This window comes from Excalfactoria chinensis, chromosome 1 (assembly GCF_039878825.1).
Source record: "Excalfactoria chinensis isolate bCotChi1 chromosome 1, bCotChi1.hap2, whole genome shotgun sequence".
Classification (NCBI taxonomy): Eukaryota; Metazoa; Chordata; class Aves; order Galliformes; family Phasianidae; genus Excalfactoria; species Excalfactoria chinensis.
Genome location: NC_092825.1, coordinates 174,539,479 through 174,560,282, shown reverse-complemented (window position 1 = coordinate 174,560,282; position 20,804 = coordinate 174,539,479). Strand labels below are relative to the sequence as shown.

The 20,804-nt window shown below is 39.9% G+C and overlaps 1 protein-coding gene across 10 annotated transcripts in view; it reads left to right on the top strand.

Moving 5' to 3' along the window:
• The window catches only part of FAT3 (FAT atypical cadherin 3), a 399,084-nt gene that overhangs the window by 324,540 nt on the left and 53,740 nt on the right, over nucleotides 1-20,804 (top strand). For all 10 annotated transcript variants that reach the window (XM_072326829.1, XM_072326826.1, XM_072326828.1 and 7 more), the window contains 3 exons: nucleotides 6,796-6,992; nucleotides 7,876-8,029; nucleotides 8,909-9,142. In XM_072326829.1, coding sequence (XP_072182930.1) covers nucleotides 6,796-6,992; nucleotides 7,876-8,029; nucleotides 8,909-9,142 — 585 coding nt within the window. The remainder of the gene's footprint in view (nucleotides 1-6,795; nucleotides 6,993-7,875; nucleotides 8,030-8,908; nucleotides 9,143-20,804) is intronic.

Genomic DNA, 20,804 nt, shown 5'->3' with positions numbered 1-20,804 from the left:
TCCTATGCAGAAAATGGACTTCTGAATAGTGTCAGTAACATATGACTTACAGTTTTGTATCCTTCTGCACCTTACCACACTTCAAAATGCCAGATATTTTAGGTTTGGGTTGTTCCTAAAAATATTTGATGCCGAAGCCCAAAACTTTCTGCAGTGCACATTGCACAGTTTATAAAGCGTATGAGCTCAGAATCTCCTCTGTCTGAATATATCCTTTGAATTCAGAAGATGCACATAGAGAAATTAGAGTTTTTCTTAGTTAAAATATTAAAACATATTTAAGTGTAGTTTAATTAATGAGTCTATTCACACTTCGCACCAAGGGAAGCTTGGGAACTGCACTTGAATATTTCATGGAGTCAGATTAACCGAGTGATTATTCAAATGCTGTCCTTTTGGAGGCATTTGTAATTTCCATGAATACAATAAACAAACTGAGGTAAAAGAGGATACTGACAAAAAGGGGAAAGAAGACAAATTACGAGAACGACATTTGGATCCATCAAAACCAGCTTTGTGCAAGTGCATCGCTTGGAAAGTAATGCACAGGAAAAGAGATGGGAAAGAAAGATCCAAGGGATGAAAGAAAGTGACATTCTGGGTCAGATGTGATTATTAACGAACACTTTGTGCTTTTTTTTTAAGAAACACAAACCCTTACTGCATCTTTCTGATCAGCTTTGAAAAGGAGAAGATACATTCTGGTGGATATACCTATTCTGTTTTGAGCTCCTTTGTAGGACAGGTTTCCACAATTACTATCAAGAGGTTGCCATTTTCAAACCAGGTTTCATCAGCATTTGGTGGTGGAAAAAAGTTCTGTAGTTACCATTTGTTATTTGAGGTTCAGTAGTAAGTGAAGATTTCACAGAGGAGAAGTGTAATATAAAATCTTAAAATCAACAGAAAGTTTAGGTGATACGAGAGCATTTAGGGAGAACAGTGTTTATCTTTTGAAGGCCCATTTGAACTCACTGCCTATGTAACTTGAGGCAGTTTGACAAGCACCAGGGCTGTGCCAGTGTTTAGGTAGGATATTAAGCCATTCTAAAGCCAGCTTCATTTTACTGAGACTGAAATGTGATTGGATAATAGGAAAAAATTTCTTCTCAGAAAGAGTGGTGAGGTGTTGGCATAGGCTGCCCAGTGGGTCGTGGAGTCACCGTCCCTGGAGGTGTTCAAGAGAAGGACAGATGTCACAGTGAGTGACGTGGTCTAGAGTGGTCACAAGCATGGGTTGACGGCTGGACGAGATGCTCGTAGTGGTTTTTTCAACCTCAATGATTCTGTGATTCTAAAGCAGGACATCAGTTGCTAGGACTCTCAACCTGTAAAGTGTTTCTCATTCCCCAGTGCTGTTAATTAGTCACCATCAGACATGTAAATGTAAGAACAGACAAGTGTTTGTATTTGGTTCAACTAAACAGAAAGAATGCATTTTTTTTCCTTCTGGGTGGTAGAAAGGTCAAGTGTTATGAGCAGTAGTTACCTTGCTGGGTCTGTTGCCCACTGTGAGCAAACAGACTTGTCTTGGTTGTTTGCTTGTTTGTTTGTTTGTTTTTAAATTCTATACTTGAAATCCTGGCTTTCTGGAGAAATGTGTGCTTAAACGTTTGGGGAGGGCTTGTCCTGCAGACTGAAGAACAGCGTGCACAACTTCACAATTAACAAAGCTGTGAGGATTGAGTTTGTCATTTCAACACCACCATCTTAAAGTTAAAACTATTGATTTTCTGTTGCAGAAGTGCCTGGAGTTCTAATTAGGATTTGAAAGTATCTAAATAGATGCATGAAAGTAAGAGAGAATCTAAATAAATGAGTTAGTAAATATTCGGTTCTCCCTCCCAGATCAGGATATCATAGTGAAAAATGAAACTGCTGGCTTCTAGCGTTCAGTTCCCTTTTGGCTGTTATAATTCCCTCTGTGTGTGCTTTAGTAATGATGTGTGTCAGGATCTGTTTATTTTGGATCGCTGTGTCTCTGCATATCATTTGTATCTAGCTGTTTTCTTTCTTTCCCCAAACTTGAGCTTGATTTGGCTTTGTACTATTTGCTGACTAGGGAGAGAGGGAGAGTATTATTTAAACTTAATGTAACAAAAGATAAAAGATTATAATGCTGATTCTTTTAGCCTCAAAGCCATTCTGGAAAGTTACCGGAGTGTTTTTTGTAGCTAGCACTTCAGTGTTTTGACATTCAAAGCAGAACATAAGAAAACTGCCAACAGATTTTAAAGAATCCATTAATACATGCAGTCAGGAGGCTCCCATTTAGAAAAGCTACATTATTCAGAGTGAAAAACTAATTAATTAGAACACCCCTAGGATACTGAATCTGCTTACATATATTAGTGAAAAAAAGTTAATTAATCACCGCAGAATGAGATCTGCATCAAGACATATGTACTCTCATAGAAGTGCTGGGAAATGGTTCCCTGGGCCACACTGTGGATTTTTTTTTTGCCTTTCCTGTTTTAAGAATATTGCCTTGGCATTATTTTGGTCTTTCCAGCTTGTTAATTCTGTTACCTGTATAGTACAACTTCCACCTTCGTCTCCTATCAACAAACTATGTAGCCAGTCCTGAGGATCTAAGAACCAAGTTAGCATTAGTGAAAAATGCATGCAAATAAACTGTTTTGCACATGTACTGCATGTTGCACAGTTCATTCTGAGCAGTACTCTTCTAGTAGAGTAAACAGGGAAAGACAGGGATTCCAGGGACCATTTTTCGAATAACATTATCCCAAAATTCCTACGTGTGGTTCTAAGAGCATTCCATTAACAACAAAGCAACAGTGATTTTAAAATTGCTCCGAGCTATTGTAAATGCCAGCCATAAAAGCCACCAGCTGATTTTAATTAGATTTTACCTTTCCTCCTTACTTAGCAATGGTATGGCCATATCTGGAGCATAGCGCTTCACAGTAGCTCAGGACAGTTAATCATTTCCTTTTACAAAAGGAATAATATGCAGGAAAGCACTGATTGATATCATGAAGCTAAATAGGAGTGTTTAAGACCCCTTTTATTAATGGTTTACAACATAAAACTCACTGTGACAAGATTACAGCCTTTTCTAAAGGAGAGTTACGCTTTTTTTGTGCTGATGTTGAACTGAACAGAGAGAATTTAATGTTAATCAGCAGGGGTTTACCTTCTTAGACAGTCATATTAAGACACAAGCCAGTGGATAGATTCCTATTGCCTTGGGTTGCATTCAGTTCTGCCCATCAGTGCACATCAACATACTGTGTAACCCTCCTTAGGATACGTTGGTTCATACCACACAACAGGTTAAATAAGGTCTATCCAAATTCTATGATGATTATTCCAAACTGTCATAGAAATTAGTAGGAAAATAGAAATGCACTTGGTTTTGTGACCTAAAAAGGTGATTTTCTATCAACAGAAAATATCCGTGTTATCCATGGTTGATAAGCTGGTTTTGTGCTCTATATGACTACAGGGCCTTTTATAATTATAATGCGTATCTGACTAATTTTCTGGAAATCTTATTCATTACAACGTTGTTTTTTTGCACAATTACAGTTGGCGCAAATGGTGATGCTTAATGGGGAAGATTTGCTCAGCCTGTCTCAACAGCTTTCATATCAAACAGAAACCAGGCTATCTTGTCATTGGTAGCTAATGAAAAAGTCACAGATTACAGCCTGTGACCTCTTTTCTGCTTTTTGATGTACGAAGAAGGCAAGAAATGTGAATTTACACTTTCTTGCCTCATTTTAAGCTCAGTTTTAAGTTCAGGTCTTCTCTGCCTTATTTTAGCTAAGAGGATCCCAGGGAACTGACAGAATTGTGACACCAGAAGCAGCAGCAGTGACAGCTAATCACTTGACAGCAGAGGCAGCGCAAATAAATTCAGCCCCCAAAATGCATTTTTCTCTGTTGGATTTGTGTTTTTTTTTTAATACTTACCCACTCAAACACTGAACATAAGCACTAGAGAGGAAGGTTTATAAACCTCATCTTGCCATTAAGTTTGGACAGATCCGCTGACACATGTCAGGACCCTGAAGAACTTGTGAGCAAAACCAAACACAGCATGTTTGACATTCTCGATCCTGCCGCAAGAAAGAATAAGCATCATGTCCTTAATATTTTTATACCACTTGTGTACGTGAGAAACATGGAAAATAGTTAAGAAATGGCATTTGTGCACAGAAAAATAAAAGCCTTAACATTATGGGGAAATAGTAGTGGGTTAGCTGAAGTTCAGTTTAGCCACTGGAGCAGCACTGGTTTTTTATCATGTAATCATCATTGAATCATTTGAGTTGGATGGGACCCTTAAAGGCCATCTGGTCCAACTCCCCTGCAGTGAACAGGGACACCTACAGCTCCATCAGGTGCTCGGAGCCCCAGCCAGCCTGACCTTGAGAGTCACCAGGAATGGGTCATCCACCACCTCTCTGGGCAACCTGTGCCAGTGCCTCACTACTCGTAGCGTACGAAACGTTTTCCTTATATCCAATCTAAATGTCTCCTGTTTACATTGGAAACCATTTCCCCTTGTCCTGTCACCACAGACCCTCCTGAAGAGTCTGTCTCTTTCTTTCTTACAAGCAGTTCCTCTAGTGAATGAGTTTGCTGTAATTATTTTGTGCTCCATCCTAAATTGTTAAATATGCAGGTGTACTTTTACAGATCTATTACAAGCTACACTGTATTACGAATTACATTACAGACTTAGGTTAGATTCTGTTTACAGAGGTCTGGGCGGTTGGCTTAATAGATCGCTTGTCCTGTCTGACGTGGGGTGAGAACAAGTTTACAGAGTGGTGATTCATAGAATCATAGAATTGTTTGGGTTGGAAGAGACCTTGAAGATCATCAAATTCCTATCTTCCTGCTACAGGCAGGGACACTTCCCTCTAGACCAGGCTGCTCACAGCCCCATCCAGCATGGCCTTGGAGCACCTCTAGGGTGGGGCATCCACAGCCTCACTGGGCAACCTGTGCCAGTGTCTCACCACCCTCACAGTAAAGAATGTCTTCCTAATATCTAGCCTACATCTACCCTCTTCCAGTTTAAGACCATTTCCCCTCATTCTGTCACTACCTGCCCTTATAAAATGTCCTTCTCCAGCTCTCCTATAGGCCCCATTCAGGTACTGCAGGGCTGCTATAATGTCCCTCCAGAGCCTTCACTTCTCCAAACTGAAAAGCCCCAGAACCACATAGGGGAAGTGCTCCAGCCCTCTAATCATCTCTGTGGCTTTCTTCTAGACCCTCTCCAACAGCTTCATGTTATTCTTATGTTGGAGGCCCCAGAACTGGACACAGTAGTCCAGGTGGGGTCTCACGAGAGCAGAGAAGAGGAGCAGAATCACCCCTCTTGTTCTGCTGGTCAGGCTTTTCTTGATGCAACCCAGAATAAAGTTGGCCTTCTGGGATGCAAGCCTGCATTGTGAGCTCATGTTGAATATTTCATCAGTCAACACTCCCAAATCCTTCCCCTCAGGGCTGCTCTCAAGTCATTCTCCACGCAACCTATATCTGTACCTTAAGACTGCCCCAGCCCAGTTTCACAACCTTGCACTTGACCTTGTTGAACTTCATGAAGTTTACATGGACACACCTCTCAAGCCTGTCCAGGTCCCTCTTGAGAGCATCCTTTCCCTTCTAGTGTATCAACTTCACCACTCAGCTTGGCATCTTCTGCAAACTTGTTGAAGGAACGCTTTATCCAACTGTTTGTGTCGCCTACAAAGATGTTAAATAGCACTGGTCCCAACACCAATCCCCAAGGAACTCTGGTTTCCACTTGGACATTGAGCAATGACCGTGATTCTGAGTGTAACCATCCAGTCAAAATTGTCAGTGTTTTTTATTTCATGGAGCAGGTAGAGGACTGCGCCATTTCAAATAAACATGGAAATAACTCAGAAGCTTTAACAAAGAACTGTGCCTGCTTTGATTTACCATGCCTTTCTGTGTGTGAGGTGTCCATCCTTCCTTCCTGAGGATGATGGGGACCAAATAGTTCCTTCTTCCAGTCTGTTGTTGTCCCCATGCAATTTAATGATGTGGCAGAGCAATCCTGGCAGAGCAAGGTTCAGTGTCAGTGGTACAGCACAATAAAAAGCTGTTCTACTTCGATTCCTGCAGTCCTTGCTAGCTCTCTGTGTTCTCACCCTCTGATACATTTGGTGTAATTGTCATGCTTATCTTCTGACTGCTCCTCAAATGACCTCTTGTTAGGACTGTTTTAATAGTAATGTGTCTTCCAATGTCATGTAAACTTTTTTTAAAACTAGAATTTTAATGAGCAGAAGAATGGCACAGCTGTATGATAAAGCTTTCATTAGAGGATTCCTTAATAGAACCTACTTCCAGTCCTTGATTGCATAATCAACAGCTAATGAAATTGTCTTGGTAACAAGAGCCGTGGTGTATTACATCCTCTCCCGAGACTAAGTGGAAAGACAATTGTACCAGCCTGAGAGGACTATTGATTGTTCACAGTTTGAATTTGATTGCCCTTAAGGGGAACTAAACAAGAGATCATCTTCAGCTCTGCTAAATGGATTTTGTTTCTGCGGAAAGTTATTGGTTCACTTTCATACAAGGCGTTCAGGGGGCAATAAACACAGAGAGCGTAATCTCATTACAGACTTCTTGAGTCTGCAAGCTGAAATGCACCTATCACTGTGAAAAAAAAATGATGATTGCATATTCCGCATCCAACTCTGAGTCTGTGTTTGTGTTTAAATCAAATGGGAGCTTTGAAGATGTGTCCTAGACTGTTGCACGTCCCTTGTCTTATTGCAGGAGGGAATCCCAAAGGGAAGTTTGCTCTGGGACTCGTTCAGAATGAGTGGAAGGTTTACGTAAAAAGGCCACTAGATCGGGAAGAACAAGACATTTATTATCTGAACATCACTGCCACAGATGGCCTCTTTGTAACCCAAGCTGCGGTGGAAGTGACTGTCACTGACGTTAATGATAACAGTCCAGTGTGTGAACAGGTGAGTTTGCAACACCCAGTGCAACTGACTGTTGTGCTGAAAGTGATGGATTCCCAGTGGATGCCACTGCTGGATTTACAGGTGTCCATTTTCAGCATGAATGTCTTAGGTGAAGTATCCTAGAGAGAAGCAGGATGAAAGAATCTGATGAAGCCAAAGTGAAAGGATGACGGCCTTGCAAAGGCGGTGGAATCTTATCTAACTTCAGCCTTTCTGATCATACCAAGTGGCTAGCAGCCAGACCTAGTAGAACAGATACAAGAATGTAATTACCTTCAAATTGTCAATCATGTTGGCACTGTGGCCTGACCACAGCTTTCACAGCATCAGCTCTCTCTTATTCTGTGGAAAGGCAATATTAGGACTAATATTAATGGAATAGAAAGGTGTGTGCAAAAGTAAAGACGCTATGAAAACTCTATTTCCTTAATGGTACTGCTCACAAAATCTTATTTATAATTATCTGTATGTACTTATCATCATTACATTATCATCAGTGGACCATTGTCATTGCAAGCACCGCTCAGAGAAATCAGTCTATATCTCTCTCAGTATTGCCAGATGATGTGATAAAAACAGCTGTCTTCATTAGCACGCTTAACAAAGTTTCCATTTCATAGGTGGCGATGAAACAAATGGAAGATGGAAAATGTGACTGTATTTTATGCCTAACATTAACCCTGTTAAGGGTTATGTTAAGGCCATGTTTTTGTGACACCTCGAAGCTTAACACTGATTTGAATTTCTAGGGAAGTTACAAGATGGAAAATGGTTTTCTTTATAGAAAAATGCACCACGGACACTTAAGAAAAAAAAAAAACAAGTTTGTAAAAGCTATAAAAAACTGTTACTGCATAATTTACACTTCTGTTTTTATCTCTAGGTTGCATACACAGCACTGTTTCCTGAAGACATTCCATCAAACAAAGTCATTCTAAAAATCAGTGCCAGAGATGCTGACATTGGGTCCAACGGTGAAATTCGCTACTCTCTTTATGGTCCTGGGAACAATAAATTTTTCTTAGATCCAGAAAATGGTAAGTTGACAACAAAACTTTTAAAACATAATCTTATATCCTCAACACCAGCAGCGACCAGTTTGCTTGGCTAGAGTTAGGTTGTTTGGTTATCAGTCCGTTGTTCCTGTTCTGGAAGGCATGGATGAGTACTTCTGAAGCAGTGATTGCTCGCAGAAGGAGAGCTGTGTTTGTTGGCCAGGTTGAATCCTGTATTCAGGGCCATAGATACTGGCCCTTCTTTTGCCAGCCAGAACCAGTTAGGTCAAAGATGTATGGGGTTCTCTTGGTGCAGAAGAGTGGAAGCTGCCAGCACTTTCTTCACCTTTGGAATTTACTTCTTCCGCGTTGGTCTGGACTTCTTGGTTTTCATAACATGTGAGAAAAACATTCTTTTTATACATGGATTTTGTGAGAGAAAGGATATCAGAAATTCAGAGATGGTTGGATGTTAAAATGTGTGGAAAAGAGAGGACACTATTGGCTTTATTTTGATTGGGGGCATTAGAAAACTTTGCAGTTCATTATGGCTACTATAAGATCAATATGGCTATTATGGCAGTAGATTCAGGGTGTTTCCCTTTATCTTGAAGTCTTTTAATCTTGAGAGTAATGAAAACACAGACTTGGAAAACCATACCATATTGCTCTGCATGGCTTCAAAGTTCACAATGAGGGGCTTGTCCTCCCTGCACCCACAGTGGCCGCCTATTTAGTTGAGTGGAGATGAGGCAGAAGTGAGACAGATGGGAGTTTTTAATCCGTTGATTGGAATAAGCAAGACTGTTTCTTCCTCTTTTAAATTTCAGTGAAATATGTGTATTTGAGATACGCCCACTAATTGAAATTAGTGATGTTGCTACAGCTGAAATGGTGACTGCTGCTTTTAATCAACTTTAGGTGAGCTGAAATCCTTGGCCCCACTGGACCGTGAGAAAATCCCTGTGTACAACTTGGTTGCTCGAGCTACAGATGGTGGTGGCAGGTTTTGCCAGTCAGAAATCCATCTTATTTTAGAAGACGTTAATGATAATCCACCAGTGTTTTCATCTGATCACTACACCGCATGTGTCTATGAGAATACAGCCACTAAAGCACTGCTAACAAGAGTCCAAGCTACTGATCCTGATGTTGGTAAGTGACTAAAAAGGCAAACAAGAACTAACCTTCAGGAAAGCTCTCTAGATTAGTGCATATTCAACACTGTTGGATTTTTCTATACCTGTATTTCTTCATTCTTTCCTCCTTGTGTTTCTTCATCCTCCCCGTTTTTCTGTCTTCTGTTTCTTAACTTGCAAATACTGATGGCTAAGCTTGGCATGATTGTGTTGCAAACAGAAAAAGCAGTGTAGCAGCTAAAGAGGTATGTATTCTTTTATTCTTCCTCTGATCAGTGAGAGTGAATTACAGCTTTCTTCCTCCACTGGCCTCACCTCCTTTTTTGAGCTCTGTTTTTGAACCTTCATGTCTTTACTTACTTATGCAACTACTATAGTTACATGCCATAGGGACCTATATGTGATTAATCACAGCTTTCCTAGAGTTTTATATTGCTATAACTCCCATTTGTTCCAGCTGGTTACCTTAGCATAAAACTATTGTTGTACATTGTGAATGTACATTGTAAATGTTCTGGCTGTTGAACCATAGATTCTTTTCAAGTAGAGTAGTTTATAATATGAGAAACTTAACACTGAAATTTAGGCCCAATTATAAATATTTAAAGATTTTATTTTATTTATTTTACGTAGCATGGTGATAAAACCTGCTAAACATCATATTTTATTTTGAGCTCATTGACTTCAGCTGGAGTAAATAAATCCTATAGTTTATTTTTTTCTTCTTCTGGTTTTTGGAGGTGCTTTGTAAAAACTTCACATAAAAAGCAGACCTTGCACTGAGTGATAAAAATATTTAGGTTTAAATATTGTTTTTTAAGTACAGTTCATGCTGGAACTCTCTGTTGTTACTAAGGTTAGTAGTTTAAATACACAGCAATCAGTAAAGGAGCAGCAAGCATTCATTAAAGGATCTATGAAGAGCTGCATTATACGCCTGGTTGAAAAATCACAATTAAAATTTATGACACCATCCTGCAGTGAAGAGCCAATTACTGGTAGTAAACTACTGAACAGTCTGAACACCCAGTGTTGTTGTTTTCCACTGTTGTCTTAATTACCATTTTTCTCATAGGTGAGATGACTTTCAAGGAGCGGGGAGACACAGGGGATTAAAATTGAAAGTTGTCAATAAAAGTTCTTGTTAGAACCAACTTTACATAATAAGATGCTCAGCTGTGAAAAAAACATGAGCTAATTGCTACATCTTCTTTCTGAAGCAAGTTAAAGGAGGGATGTATGTGATAAATGAGAAGGGGGTATGTAGCTTAATGATTAGACCTGAAATCAAGCAAGATCATATGAAAGTGACTATAGTCTCTAAAATAGGGCTTTATATTAATTACTGTCCTATTAGTCCATACTAAAATTTAGATCTAATACTAAAATCACCAATTTCTTGCTGCTTCATAATGAATAAATTTGGGTAGTGTAATGTTCCTGACACAAAGAAAAAATGTATTATTGATATTCTTGATGAGCTATGAAATTCCTATAGAATTTTATGGAGAGTTTTCCTGAAACGAGTGAAACCTGGAATCACCACAGTAATCAATTTTTGGCATTAAAGACATTTGTTTTATAATCAGTCTTAAAATTTTCCCATTTTTCTGCCTGCATTGGGATTTGAAGAACTAGGTACTGTAAGGGTGGGAATATGGGTATAGAGGCCATTGAGAGAAGTCACTAAACGTAATTTAATGTAAAACTGAAAATGTTGTCAGATGCTGCTGGATAATTTGTAGTCAATTTTTAGATAAAGGGTAAATAGTGCTGTATCTGCTGTATGCCTTTGATGTCTCTTGACACTCCTGAACTCATAATATTCTGTGAGTCTTCAGTACAGGAACATTCTTCATGTATAAACTTGTTTGTAATTTGGTTACATGCTTAGGAACAACCTGTACCAGCTAGATGCACTGAAGGAGAGATATAGTTCTTCTTCACAATACTCAGTAAAGGAAATGAGTTGAGCTATTAAGCATTTAAGTGAGGGGCATATAAGTATAAAGCAGTTCTTTCTTCCATCTTCATTCTATTGGAAAATCTTAATATATCCAAGAGATAATTATTCTGACTGACTCACCACCACTGGGTTTGCATGTGTGCAAACTAAGAAAGGAAGGACAAATGTTAATTTTACAGTTTGTTAGAAGAGTTCACGGGGATTAGGTGGATTTTCCACCTCCCACTGTCTTCAAATCAAAGTGCCAAATCACTCCATTTTGTTCAAATTAGGGCACAAAAAGAACTAAACCTGGAGCCCAGTTTGCTATCTGAGCTGCAGGTTAATAGTCTTTTTCAGTCTCTTGTGTGTTTTATGTATGCATACAGTGTTGCAGTGTGAGGTGAGGATTTCATAGAATCACAGAACATCCCTTGTTGGATTGTGTTGGATTGGACCCACAAGGGTCATCGAGTCCAACTTTAGGTTCCATGCAACATTGCTCAGCATTCAAACCCAATGTCCATGAGCACTGCCCAAACACTCCTTCAACTCCAGCAGCTCGGGGCCGTGCCCACTGCCCTGTGCAGGCTGTTCCCTGCCCACCGCCCTCTGGTGCAGCCCCTTTCCCTCACCCCCAGCTGCCCTCCCCTGACAGCTCCATGCCGTTCCCTCGGGCCCTGTCGCTGTCACACAGAGCAGAGCTCAGCGCTGCCCCTCCGCTCCCTGTGAGGAGCTGCAGCCGCCATCAGGCCTCCTCTCAGCCTCAAGTTGTGTCGCTGAAGCTTTTCTTCCTTTTGTGTAGCCATGGATATTCCTCCATGGGCTGTAACTAAAGCAGATCATGGTACTTGCAGGCAGCAAAAAGGTGTCAGTGCTCTCTGGGCAAAGTTTTGTGTTTAGACAGCTGAGAATTCACACCAAGGACCTGGGTGCAACAGCCATGACATTTGGGGCCATGTTGGCCGTGTGAGCAACTCAGTGCCTTCAGGTAGCACAGGTATCAAGGGACTCAGCAGGTTTAAGGAAAGGAGGAGAGGCTAAGACAAAAGCGAAAATTACCATAGTTTTTTACTGGAGTAAAGAAAAGCAGTTATGTGTGTGTGTTTGTTTTGTTTTGTTTTGTTTGTTTCACAAATGATCAGAAACAAACAGCCTTGAAGCTGCAGTGCTTTCTCTTTAAGGGAGAAAATGTGTGTTGAAATCCTCATTCAGGGAGCCAGGATAAAACTTGCAGCTCTTGAGACTCCCACAGATAAGTTCATGCAGCCAGGTTATGCAGGTCAATTGTAGTTGATTTTGTCTGATATTTTTTTAAAGACTTGTGTATAGTTAAAGACTATTTGGGCCGAGATTTATGAGACAGATTCAGTGGTCCTCTGATTAGTGCCCTTAATGTGGAGAGTTTTAATCAATCAAGTCTCTAATCAGCCTGGCTCTGGGGAAACTAATTATTCAGCTCTTCACACAAAGTCTATGGCAGAGGGGACTCGGCCCTTGTGTGGAATCCATTTGGCCTCACACTGTGAGACCTCCGCTTTCTAAACCTGACCTCCTCCACAAAATGAAGGGGTGCAAACTGTGGCCCATCATCTGCCTGCAGAATTGGGTGATGAGGGGGAAGGTGTGCCGTTTGATTTCTCCTCGTGATGGAAAGTTTTATCTTGGATTTGAAAGAAATCTCTGACAAAACTTTTCCCAGCAGTGTTTGACCTCAGTGAGCTTTGATGTTTCAATAAAGATTAGGTTTGTCAAAAAATAAAATACCATTCCTTACCATGTACAATCATAAGACAGGTGGACGGGAAATACAAAATGTCTTTTCTAGGGGAGAATGGCAATATAAACTCTCCTTTAAACTTCAGCCCAGTCTGAAGTGTAGATACTCCCAGGGGAGAGGTAAGGCAAGAACATTATATCTTCCATTTTTTCTTGTACTCTTGGGTCAACAAGACAGCTGAAAAAACAATTAAAAGAATAAAAAAGAAATACTAGTCATAATAATGACTAAGAGACACAGCTCTCTGGGGTTTATCAGACAACACGCTTGCCTGCAGAAAGTGGCATCAAAGTGCTGGTGAGCACAGCACAGGAAGAAATTGCTCCATTAGGTGGCTCACTGATTGACTGCTTCCAGCAGCATGTGCATGTAATCAATGAGTTAAAATTTCAGCAATACCATCTCTTGAAGGAGTTAGGGGAACTGAGCTTGCTGGGCCAGACAGCCAGACCCAGTGAAGACTCACATGCTACCAGGTAAGATTGCAAAGGTGCCACAGAGGAATACAACGTGGTTACCACCTGATTCACACTGAATTGATGGTTGGACTGGATGATCTTGTATGTCTTTTCCAACCTTGGTGATTCAGTGATTCTGTGATTTTTTTGTGTTATGCACAATGGCGAGTAACACTTTAAAACGATGAAAGAGACATTGATTTTGATATTTGCTGGCAAAGCCACATACAGCAAACTTCTGCTTCATGTAGGGTTTGTTTACGTTAGGCAGGTCCCTTAAAATAAGTCTAGAAATTTTGGAGGCAGTCAAGATCTGTAAAAGAAGAAAATGAGGACTGAAATGTGCATAAGAAGAATAACACAGAAATAGGACTGGAGAGTTGCTAAAACCCATCTGCTAGGTAGATAGTTGCGGTAGTGAAGCCAGCCTTAACTAGATGATATTTCTGGATGTTTTCTGAGTGTTTATAAAAAATATGACAAGGATCTTTCATTCTTTTTAAAACTTACATGAAGCTTCCTGTATCTTTACTCGTATCTTTTCCTCTCTGCCTTACAAAATAGTCCAGAGTTTATTACACTAATGCAGGATATGTAAGACCCGAATTATTGATTCCTCTTTCTACAGCTATTCAAAACAACACTGCATAAGTTAGGGGTTATACAGACTCAGGTTACAGTTGAAGTAGGGGGTCCTTTCCACTGTCACTGAAGCTGTTTTGGAAAAGGATTCAGGAATCAGAGAAACATGAGCATTGCTCTGTATCCGGATGGGTGACTGGGTTCTGGGTTCTGTTCCCCAGGGCTTATTCTGTGAAAAATAATAGCCTTTAGCAACATACCCTACTGCTCCTCCTTCCTTTGAGGTATCCCAACCATTAGAATGTTCTTACAAGGAGAATTGGAGGTCAAAACCCACCATCCCAGCTAAGGTGAAACACAACAAATACAAAGTTTTAGCTATCCTTGTATTATGGAAAGAACCCAAAAGTTTTAGTGTGGGCTAGCCAGTCCTGAGGATAGTTACAGATTCACTTTCACCCAGAGAGCTGTTAAGGAGAAAACCAAGCTTTCGCCTTTTGAAGAAGACTAAAGCACTTCTAGGAATACACTTTGGGCCCCTGAAAAAAAAAAAAACAAAAAAAAAAAACTGTCAAATAAAAATAATAGATTCAGTGGAGTTAACACTTCTTTAGCATTAGGAAGTAAACAAACAAGGTGTTTGGGGATTATGATAGAAACTTCGGTTTCTGCCTAAATAAACCCTACTTCATATTCCAGATTTTGCTTCCCATGTCTTGATGCTTAGGAGACCTAATCCTGTTAGCAGTCAGTCTGTATGGCCCTATTGTTGAATTGTTCGAAGGGCCAGATTTTTAAAACTTCAAGTAGATTGTCAGGGGAACTTAAGCACCCAACTTGCATTATAATAATGTGTTTTTCACATTGAAATTACTCAGAGCTAGTCTCTGTTCAGCAGGCAGAAGTCAAAACCACTCGTATTTCCTTCTATAACTTCCTAAGAGGCCAGACAGGAAGGAAACATGAATAGTATAGCCTAGGCATAGTGAGGCTTTTGATACTATTCCATGTGACGTTTTTACAAGAAAACTGGGAGAAGCATGGTCTTCATTAAGTTGTTATCAGACAGGTTTGTTATATAAGAGCTCTTACACTGGAGGAAGAAGTTAAGAAAGGTACTGAATGCAGTATTCTTATTTTCATTCCCGAATGGATAAGTAGGCGTAAGGTTTGTGTTAGATGTCAGAAATCAGAATGGGGCTGTAAGTACCCTGGACAGTGTCTAAGACTTAGTTGTGGGATTTAAAAGGTGGAAGAGCGGTATGGAAAAATACAACACAATTCATGAGATAAATATGAAGTCCTGTGTTTAGATAAGAATAACCAAGGGTACTATTGTTGCCTTGGTAATGACTGACTGGACAGCAGACTGCAGAGAAGCAGGTGTATTACAGCAAATCACAAGGTTAATGTATGCTTACACTGCCATAGTGGTGTGAAAAGGCAAACAGTTTAATCAGCTAGGTAAACAAGAGTAATGTTGGAAAGCAAAGAAGTAATCTTTTCTGTTTAATTAGGTGGTGGAAAATCCCGATTTGAAAGGTTGTGTCTGCTTTCAGAAACACTACTTCCAGAGAGATATGGGCTACCTGGATCTTGACAGGAAAGATCATGGGCCTGGAAAATATGTGCTAATGGGCAGTATTAAAATAGTTGAAAGAGGGTGTCATGGAAAAAAAAGAATTAAGATGATAAAGTGTAGTAGATATGAGTCAAGTAGCTCTGATGAAGAATATCAACATTTGTTATAGCTTTATCTCATCTTTCAGCATTTTTCTCAGCAAAAAGTAAGAATGTAGTATCTGTAAGGAAAGTGAGACACTGTGGTATGATACCCAACAAGGTTATACAACTTCCTAATCAAAGAACAGGTCTGTGGTAAATCTAATGCCTTCTTTCTTTGTTCAGTGATAAATCAGATGATCTTGTAAGATTCCTGCTGCCCTTATACTCTCTGTCATTTCATTTTTGAGATTTGCAAGACACTGCTAACAATATGGAAGCAGAGATCAAGATATCTTTCAAATAAGGATAATTTTATCTCCTGGATTATCTTGACTGGATAAAACCTGTATTTAAACTGGGTCACTGAAACATGCATACGTATGTCTGTGTTTATGCATACATATATATATATATATACTTACATGCATATGTATATATACACATTCCCTTGCAACAGACCCCTGTTTTAGCATAGCAGTATTGCCCAGTATTGACAGATTCAGTGTTAATACAGCTGCTGAGTCTATAAAGTAAATGTATACAAGTGGTGTTTATACCTGTGATTCTTGCATAGCCTCCCTGCACTTCAGGAAGTCATCAAGCTTATCCATGAAATAATCAGGCACTCATGATCACTGATGGAAGCAACTTATGTAATGCCAACACTATGGGCTGTGTAAATCCCATCTAGAAAAGAAAGGGAGAGTGAGGCAGCCATCCATACCTCACCCTCCCACCAAAGAAAACATCCAACCTAAAAGAGCAAGAAAATGGGTCTGTGGAAGATACTATATACTGAAATCTTCTGCTTGACATTTCTGTTCAATATTTTCCTTCTCTTCATCTGTGTCTTCTGTGGCCTTGCATCAGTCCCATGGTTCTATGACTTACGTGAGTAAAGACATTTTGGGGTTAAGGCAATTGTTTCTCCACAGAAAAGGGACAACACAATGAAACATGTAGCCTTGGTAGCAGTGTTATGGATTAAACTTGGCCAGTTTTTCTGCTTAAGTTGTAAAAATCACTTGAAATATACTGCATAGGGCTATATATTCTTCTACAGTTCAGCAAGGTAATTCTAGCAAGACCTCTCTCTTTCATCTCAACATGATGGAGTAGAAATTTAAAGCTGGTTTCATATTTGTCTTCTGTCTTGTTTGCTATTAATAAAATCGTGAACATTTAACTAGCAGTAACTGGTACTGTAACCAACATTTGGTTGATTACCAAAAGCCGAAGATGCCAGTGTTAACATTATCACACTTTAAATCTATCCCTCTGAAATTGATAAGCAATAACTATTTTACATCGCTCTTTCTGGACACTTTATTATTTTACTTTTTGATTGATTATTTTTAATGCTTGCCTTTTTTTTTTTTTCCCCTAAGGTGTTCAAAATAAAAATGAGCAGAAGACAAAGTTAAGTACTGCTTTCCACAGATTAACAAGAATGAGTGGGCTAACCATACTTGGGGAAATACATTAAATAATGAGTCCAGGTGGCAGATGAAAGCAGAGGGGAAAAGCATGCTGTGTAAGGTCTTTAATATCTGTAAATTTAGATTTGCTTGCGATGCAGTCAGCAGGTAATGTCCACTGAGGAATCTCACTCTCACATGGGAATTGTGTCTGTTGTATTAATGCTTGGCCCATTCGGTGTTTTACCTCCACCATTTTCAATTGGCGTACACAAGCAGAATTTTAATATTCCTTAATTTTAAAGAAAATTGTAGTTCTCTGTTGTTATTTAAGGTAGTAATAACATAGAAGATGTCATTGTGACATTGAGTACATGCTCATTTGTAGGGAAAAAAAAAAAAGTTGCTAGTGAAGGATGGCATTTGAGGTACTAGATTTGTTTTACAAACTTTTCACACTAGAGATTTGGCAAAGAGCAATATTCTATCATATGCTAATACAGGTCTAAATAAAAAATGTGCTAGCTTATACCTTTATTTTAAAAATAAGCTACAATCCTCTTAGAGAAACAATAATTCCTGCAAAGCTTTTCATATTCGTGTAGCTTATGGTTGTGATTGGCACCTTAGAAATCTGAGGAGTATAAGTAAATAAGTGAATAGACAGAACACAGTTTGCAAACATTAATCCCCCAACAGCTGCGGGCAGTTCGTGTGGGAGGACTGCTTTCCTTACCAATCCAGGAGCCAATCTCCTTTATTACAGCAGCCTGCCATCAACTCCACTGCAGGGCTGCCACTGCCACAAACTGGTGGACACTTCTTTCTTTGCGGATGGCAGCCCCAAGCACTCCAGAATTTTGGATTTGAGTAGAAATAACTTCCTACTTCATCTTTGCCTCCTGCTTATTCTCTTTCCTGTCATGTATCGAGAAGGTGAGAATACTACTGATGTAACACAGTGCCTTCTTCAGAGTGCTGTTTCTGCTGCAGCTTTTTGTTGAATTAATTGTCCTTCCAAGAAGCAAATGGTTTCCCCATTGTAGAAGGGTAGCAAGAAGCTGAGATCTTTATTTCTCCATGTATTCTGCTTCTGGGTTTGGGACAGAAACTGACAGGGGATTCAATCTTTGAGTGTCCCAGCATAGGTCCTCTGCCCTGATCTTATGTGTCTCCATGCTTAAAATGGCAGTTTCACCTGTGAGAGACTTTACTTCAGGTCCTGTGGGCAAAGTAAGACAGTTTTGATCATCAGCCTGTTAATGTGAGTAGATTGGTATGCAGTAACCTACTCTCCTGGAATTTCTGTATTCCTCTCTTATTTTCCAAGAAAGGAAGAACATTTACCTTCAAGAAGCAACTCTTTCCATTTCTGCCTAAAAATTCCTTCGTTAAGAGATAGATGACAACCAGAACACAGTAATGTGAATTTGAAAGAGCTCTTTTGTGGGATCAAAAGCAGTCACTTATCTATAAACACTACTCATATTGTATTATTTAACTGTCGATACCTTGAGGCAATACAGGTGTGTGGTCTAATTGTATGTCAGTCAGATTGCAGTCAATGGAGTTACTGCATGTACGTAAACTCACACCATGTGGCATCTTATACATCAAAATTTCTCTCTCCATGCTCAACGCATGTAAGATCTGGCTGCAGTTTTGAGATGTTTCAAAGATGTTTCATGGGTCAGTCATCTTTTTTCTATTAAAGAGTGTGCTTCCTGATTCTGTTATGCTCACTTATGCTGTGGTGAATTTCAAGCAGGGTCTTTGTGTCAGAGCAAGCCCAGACCAAGGTATGTCTCTCATGCAGTCACAGACACACAGGCATGGAGTATGTGAGTTAAGGTCCCAGCTTCAGAGATGTGTATAATTCCATACAGAGGCTGGCAGGTATCAGGAGATCCCAGTACAGAACACTAAGTAGCTTTATAGTTGAAATTTCTGTATGGGTTCAGTGTTCATCTACAGTACTCCAAATCAGGCTGAGTCCACTTTTTCAATACCCAGATATCAACTCCAATTAACAGCTTATTAACTGTTCTGGCCTTGTGGAGGTTGGGGGAGGACTTCTAGAAGGAGACCTTACCAGAAATGTAGACACATCTACATCCATTCAGACCCTTCAAACCTTTCCAGAGGGTTTTACTCCTTCAGTTTGGTCCCTTTAGTTGACCTTCAGGTGACAGAGCCTTTGAACACACTTAGAGGCCAAGTGAAAAGCAGAGCGTGGTTTCCAGCAGGCTGTAAGGCGTTCAGAGTCTAGGTGCTTCAACACACACAAGAGTCTCTGACTAGCTCCCGAGCTGTTCTCTGTTCCTTGTGTGTAAGGCAGGAACATCCTCCTTGTCTGCCTTGCATGTTCTGCTGCAGAAGAGCTTTTCTGTGCTTTTTCCTTGTGTTATGCAGTGGTGAATGGAGAGTTTGTTCTGTGATTAATACAAACAAACAGTTGGTTCGTTACAACATTGGCATTTATACTTTTCTTTATTTTAAAGACATTTGAAGTAGACATGGTGTCTCAAGCACTGCATAAAAACTTTATTCCCTTAAGAGGTCAATTGGTAATTTCTAGCGCTACCCCAGTAGAGTCTGGGGCTTTATAGTTTCTCTACCTTTTATGTGAGCATGGCTGAAGGAGAGTCTCCCAGCTCCCCCTCGTGTGGATACTCTACTCCTGCTATGTGAAGCAGAAAACAAATGTGATTTGTGCTGCTTTTGATCAGTCATTTCTGCAGTGCTTTGCTGCTGGAAAGCAGAATAATACTGTCACAAATTTTAAATGAACAAAATATGCCTAGAAGGGATGGGTAGCTCTTGTTATCTGATTAATGTTGGGCTTGTAAAGTCTGTTCTCCAGTGAAAAGGACAGCAAATGCTTAACTGAAAGATGCTAAAAACACAGAAACTCCCATTTAGTGGATCTTTGTGTTTTACTTATAATCACTTAGCACAGCACCCAAAGCACAGAATCAAGGAGAATCAAGGGAGCTTGAGTGAGTTTGCAACTGTGTTCACATTTAATTAGATTTGAAATGACTATCCATCTGTACTGCAGCGAACAACCAAGTTAGTAACTTCCCCTCAGCCCTCATTATTAACAGCTTTAGCATAGATCTGCGTAGTCAGCAGCCAGGTGGATAGGTGATATGTATTGGGAAATACAAGCATTATTTGAAAACATGAGAAACCTTTGTACAATTCAATTTTTGCTCCCAAAGTGAAGGAGTGGGGGACCTCCCTTTCTGAGATGTCTGTGTTCTTGCAGGAGTTGTTTGATGAAGCTTTTGTCTAAAAGTAACTGTCTTATGATTATATTTTGCTTTGACTTACGATTATATTTTGCTTCTCAAAAGAAGAAACAAAGCAGCACTGGCAGCAAGTACATTCTGTGCCACCTGATGTATTTTTATGGGTTTATTTTCCCTTATGTGTATTCCTGTTCCTTGGAGATGTACATTGAGTGTTTTCCTTTTCAGCATTCTGCTTGTCTCCTCTAATTCTTTTCTGGGCAAGACCTATACACAGATTCTGCTTTCAAGTTCCATTCCACGGCAACTCTACAATGGAATCTTTTTTAAAGTTACCATGATGAGAGATGGAACTCAATTACCCAAGGGGATCTGACATGTGAGAACAGCATGTCCTGGTCTCCCAGACTTTCAGCAGTTCTGTTCCATTCAGCAGTCTTACATCCATGTGCTCCCATCACTCAGATACCATGAGTGCAGTAGTAGATTTCACTTGGAGTTTCTATTAGGTGGAAA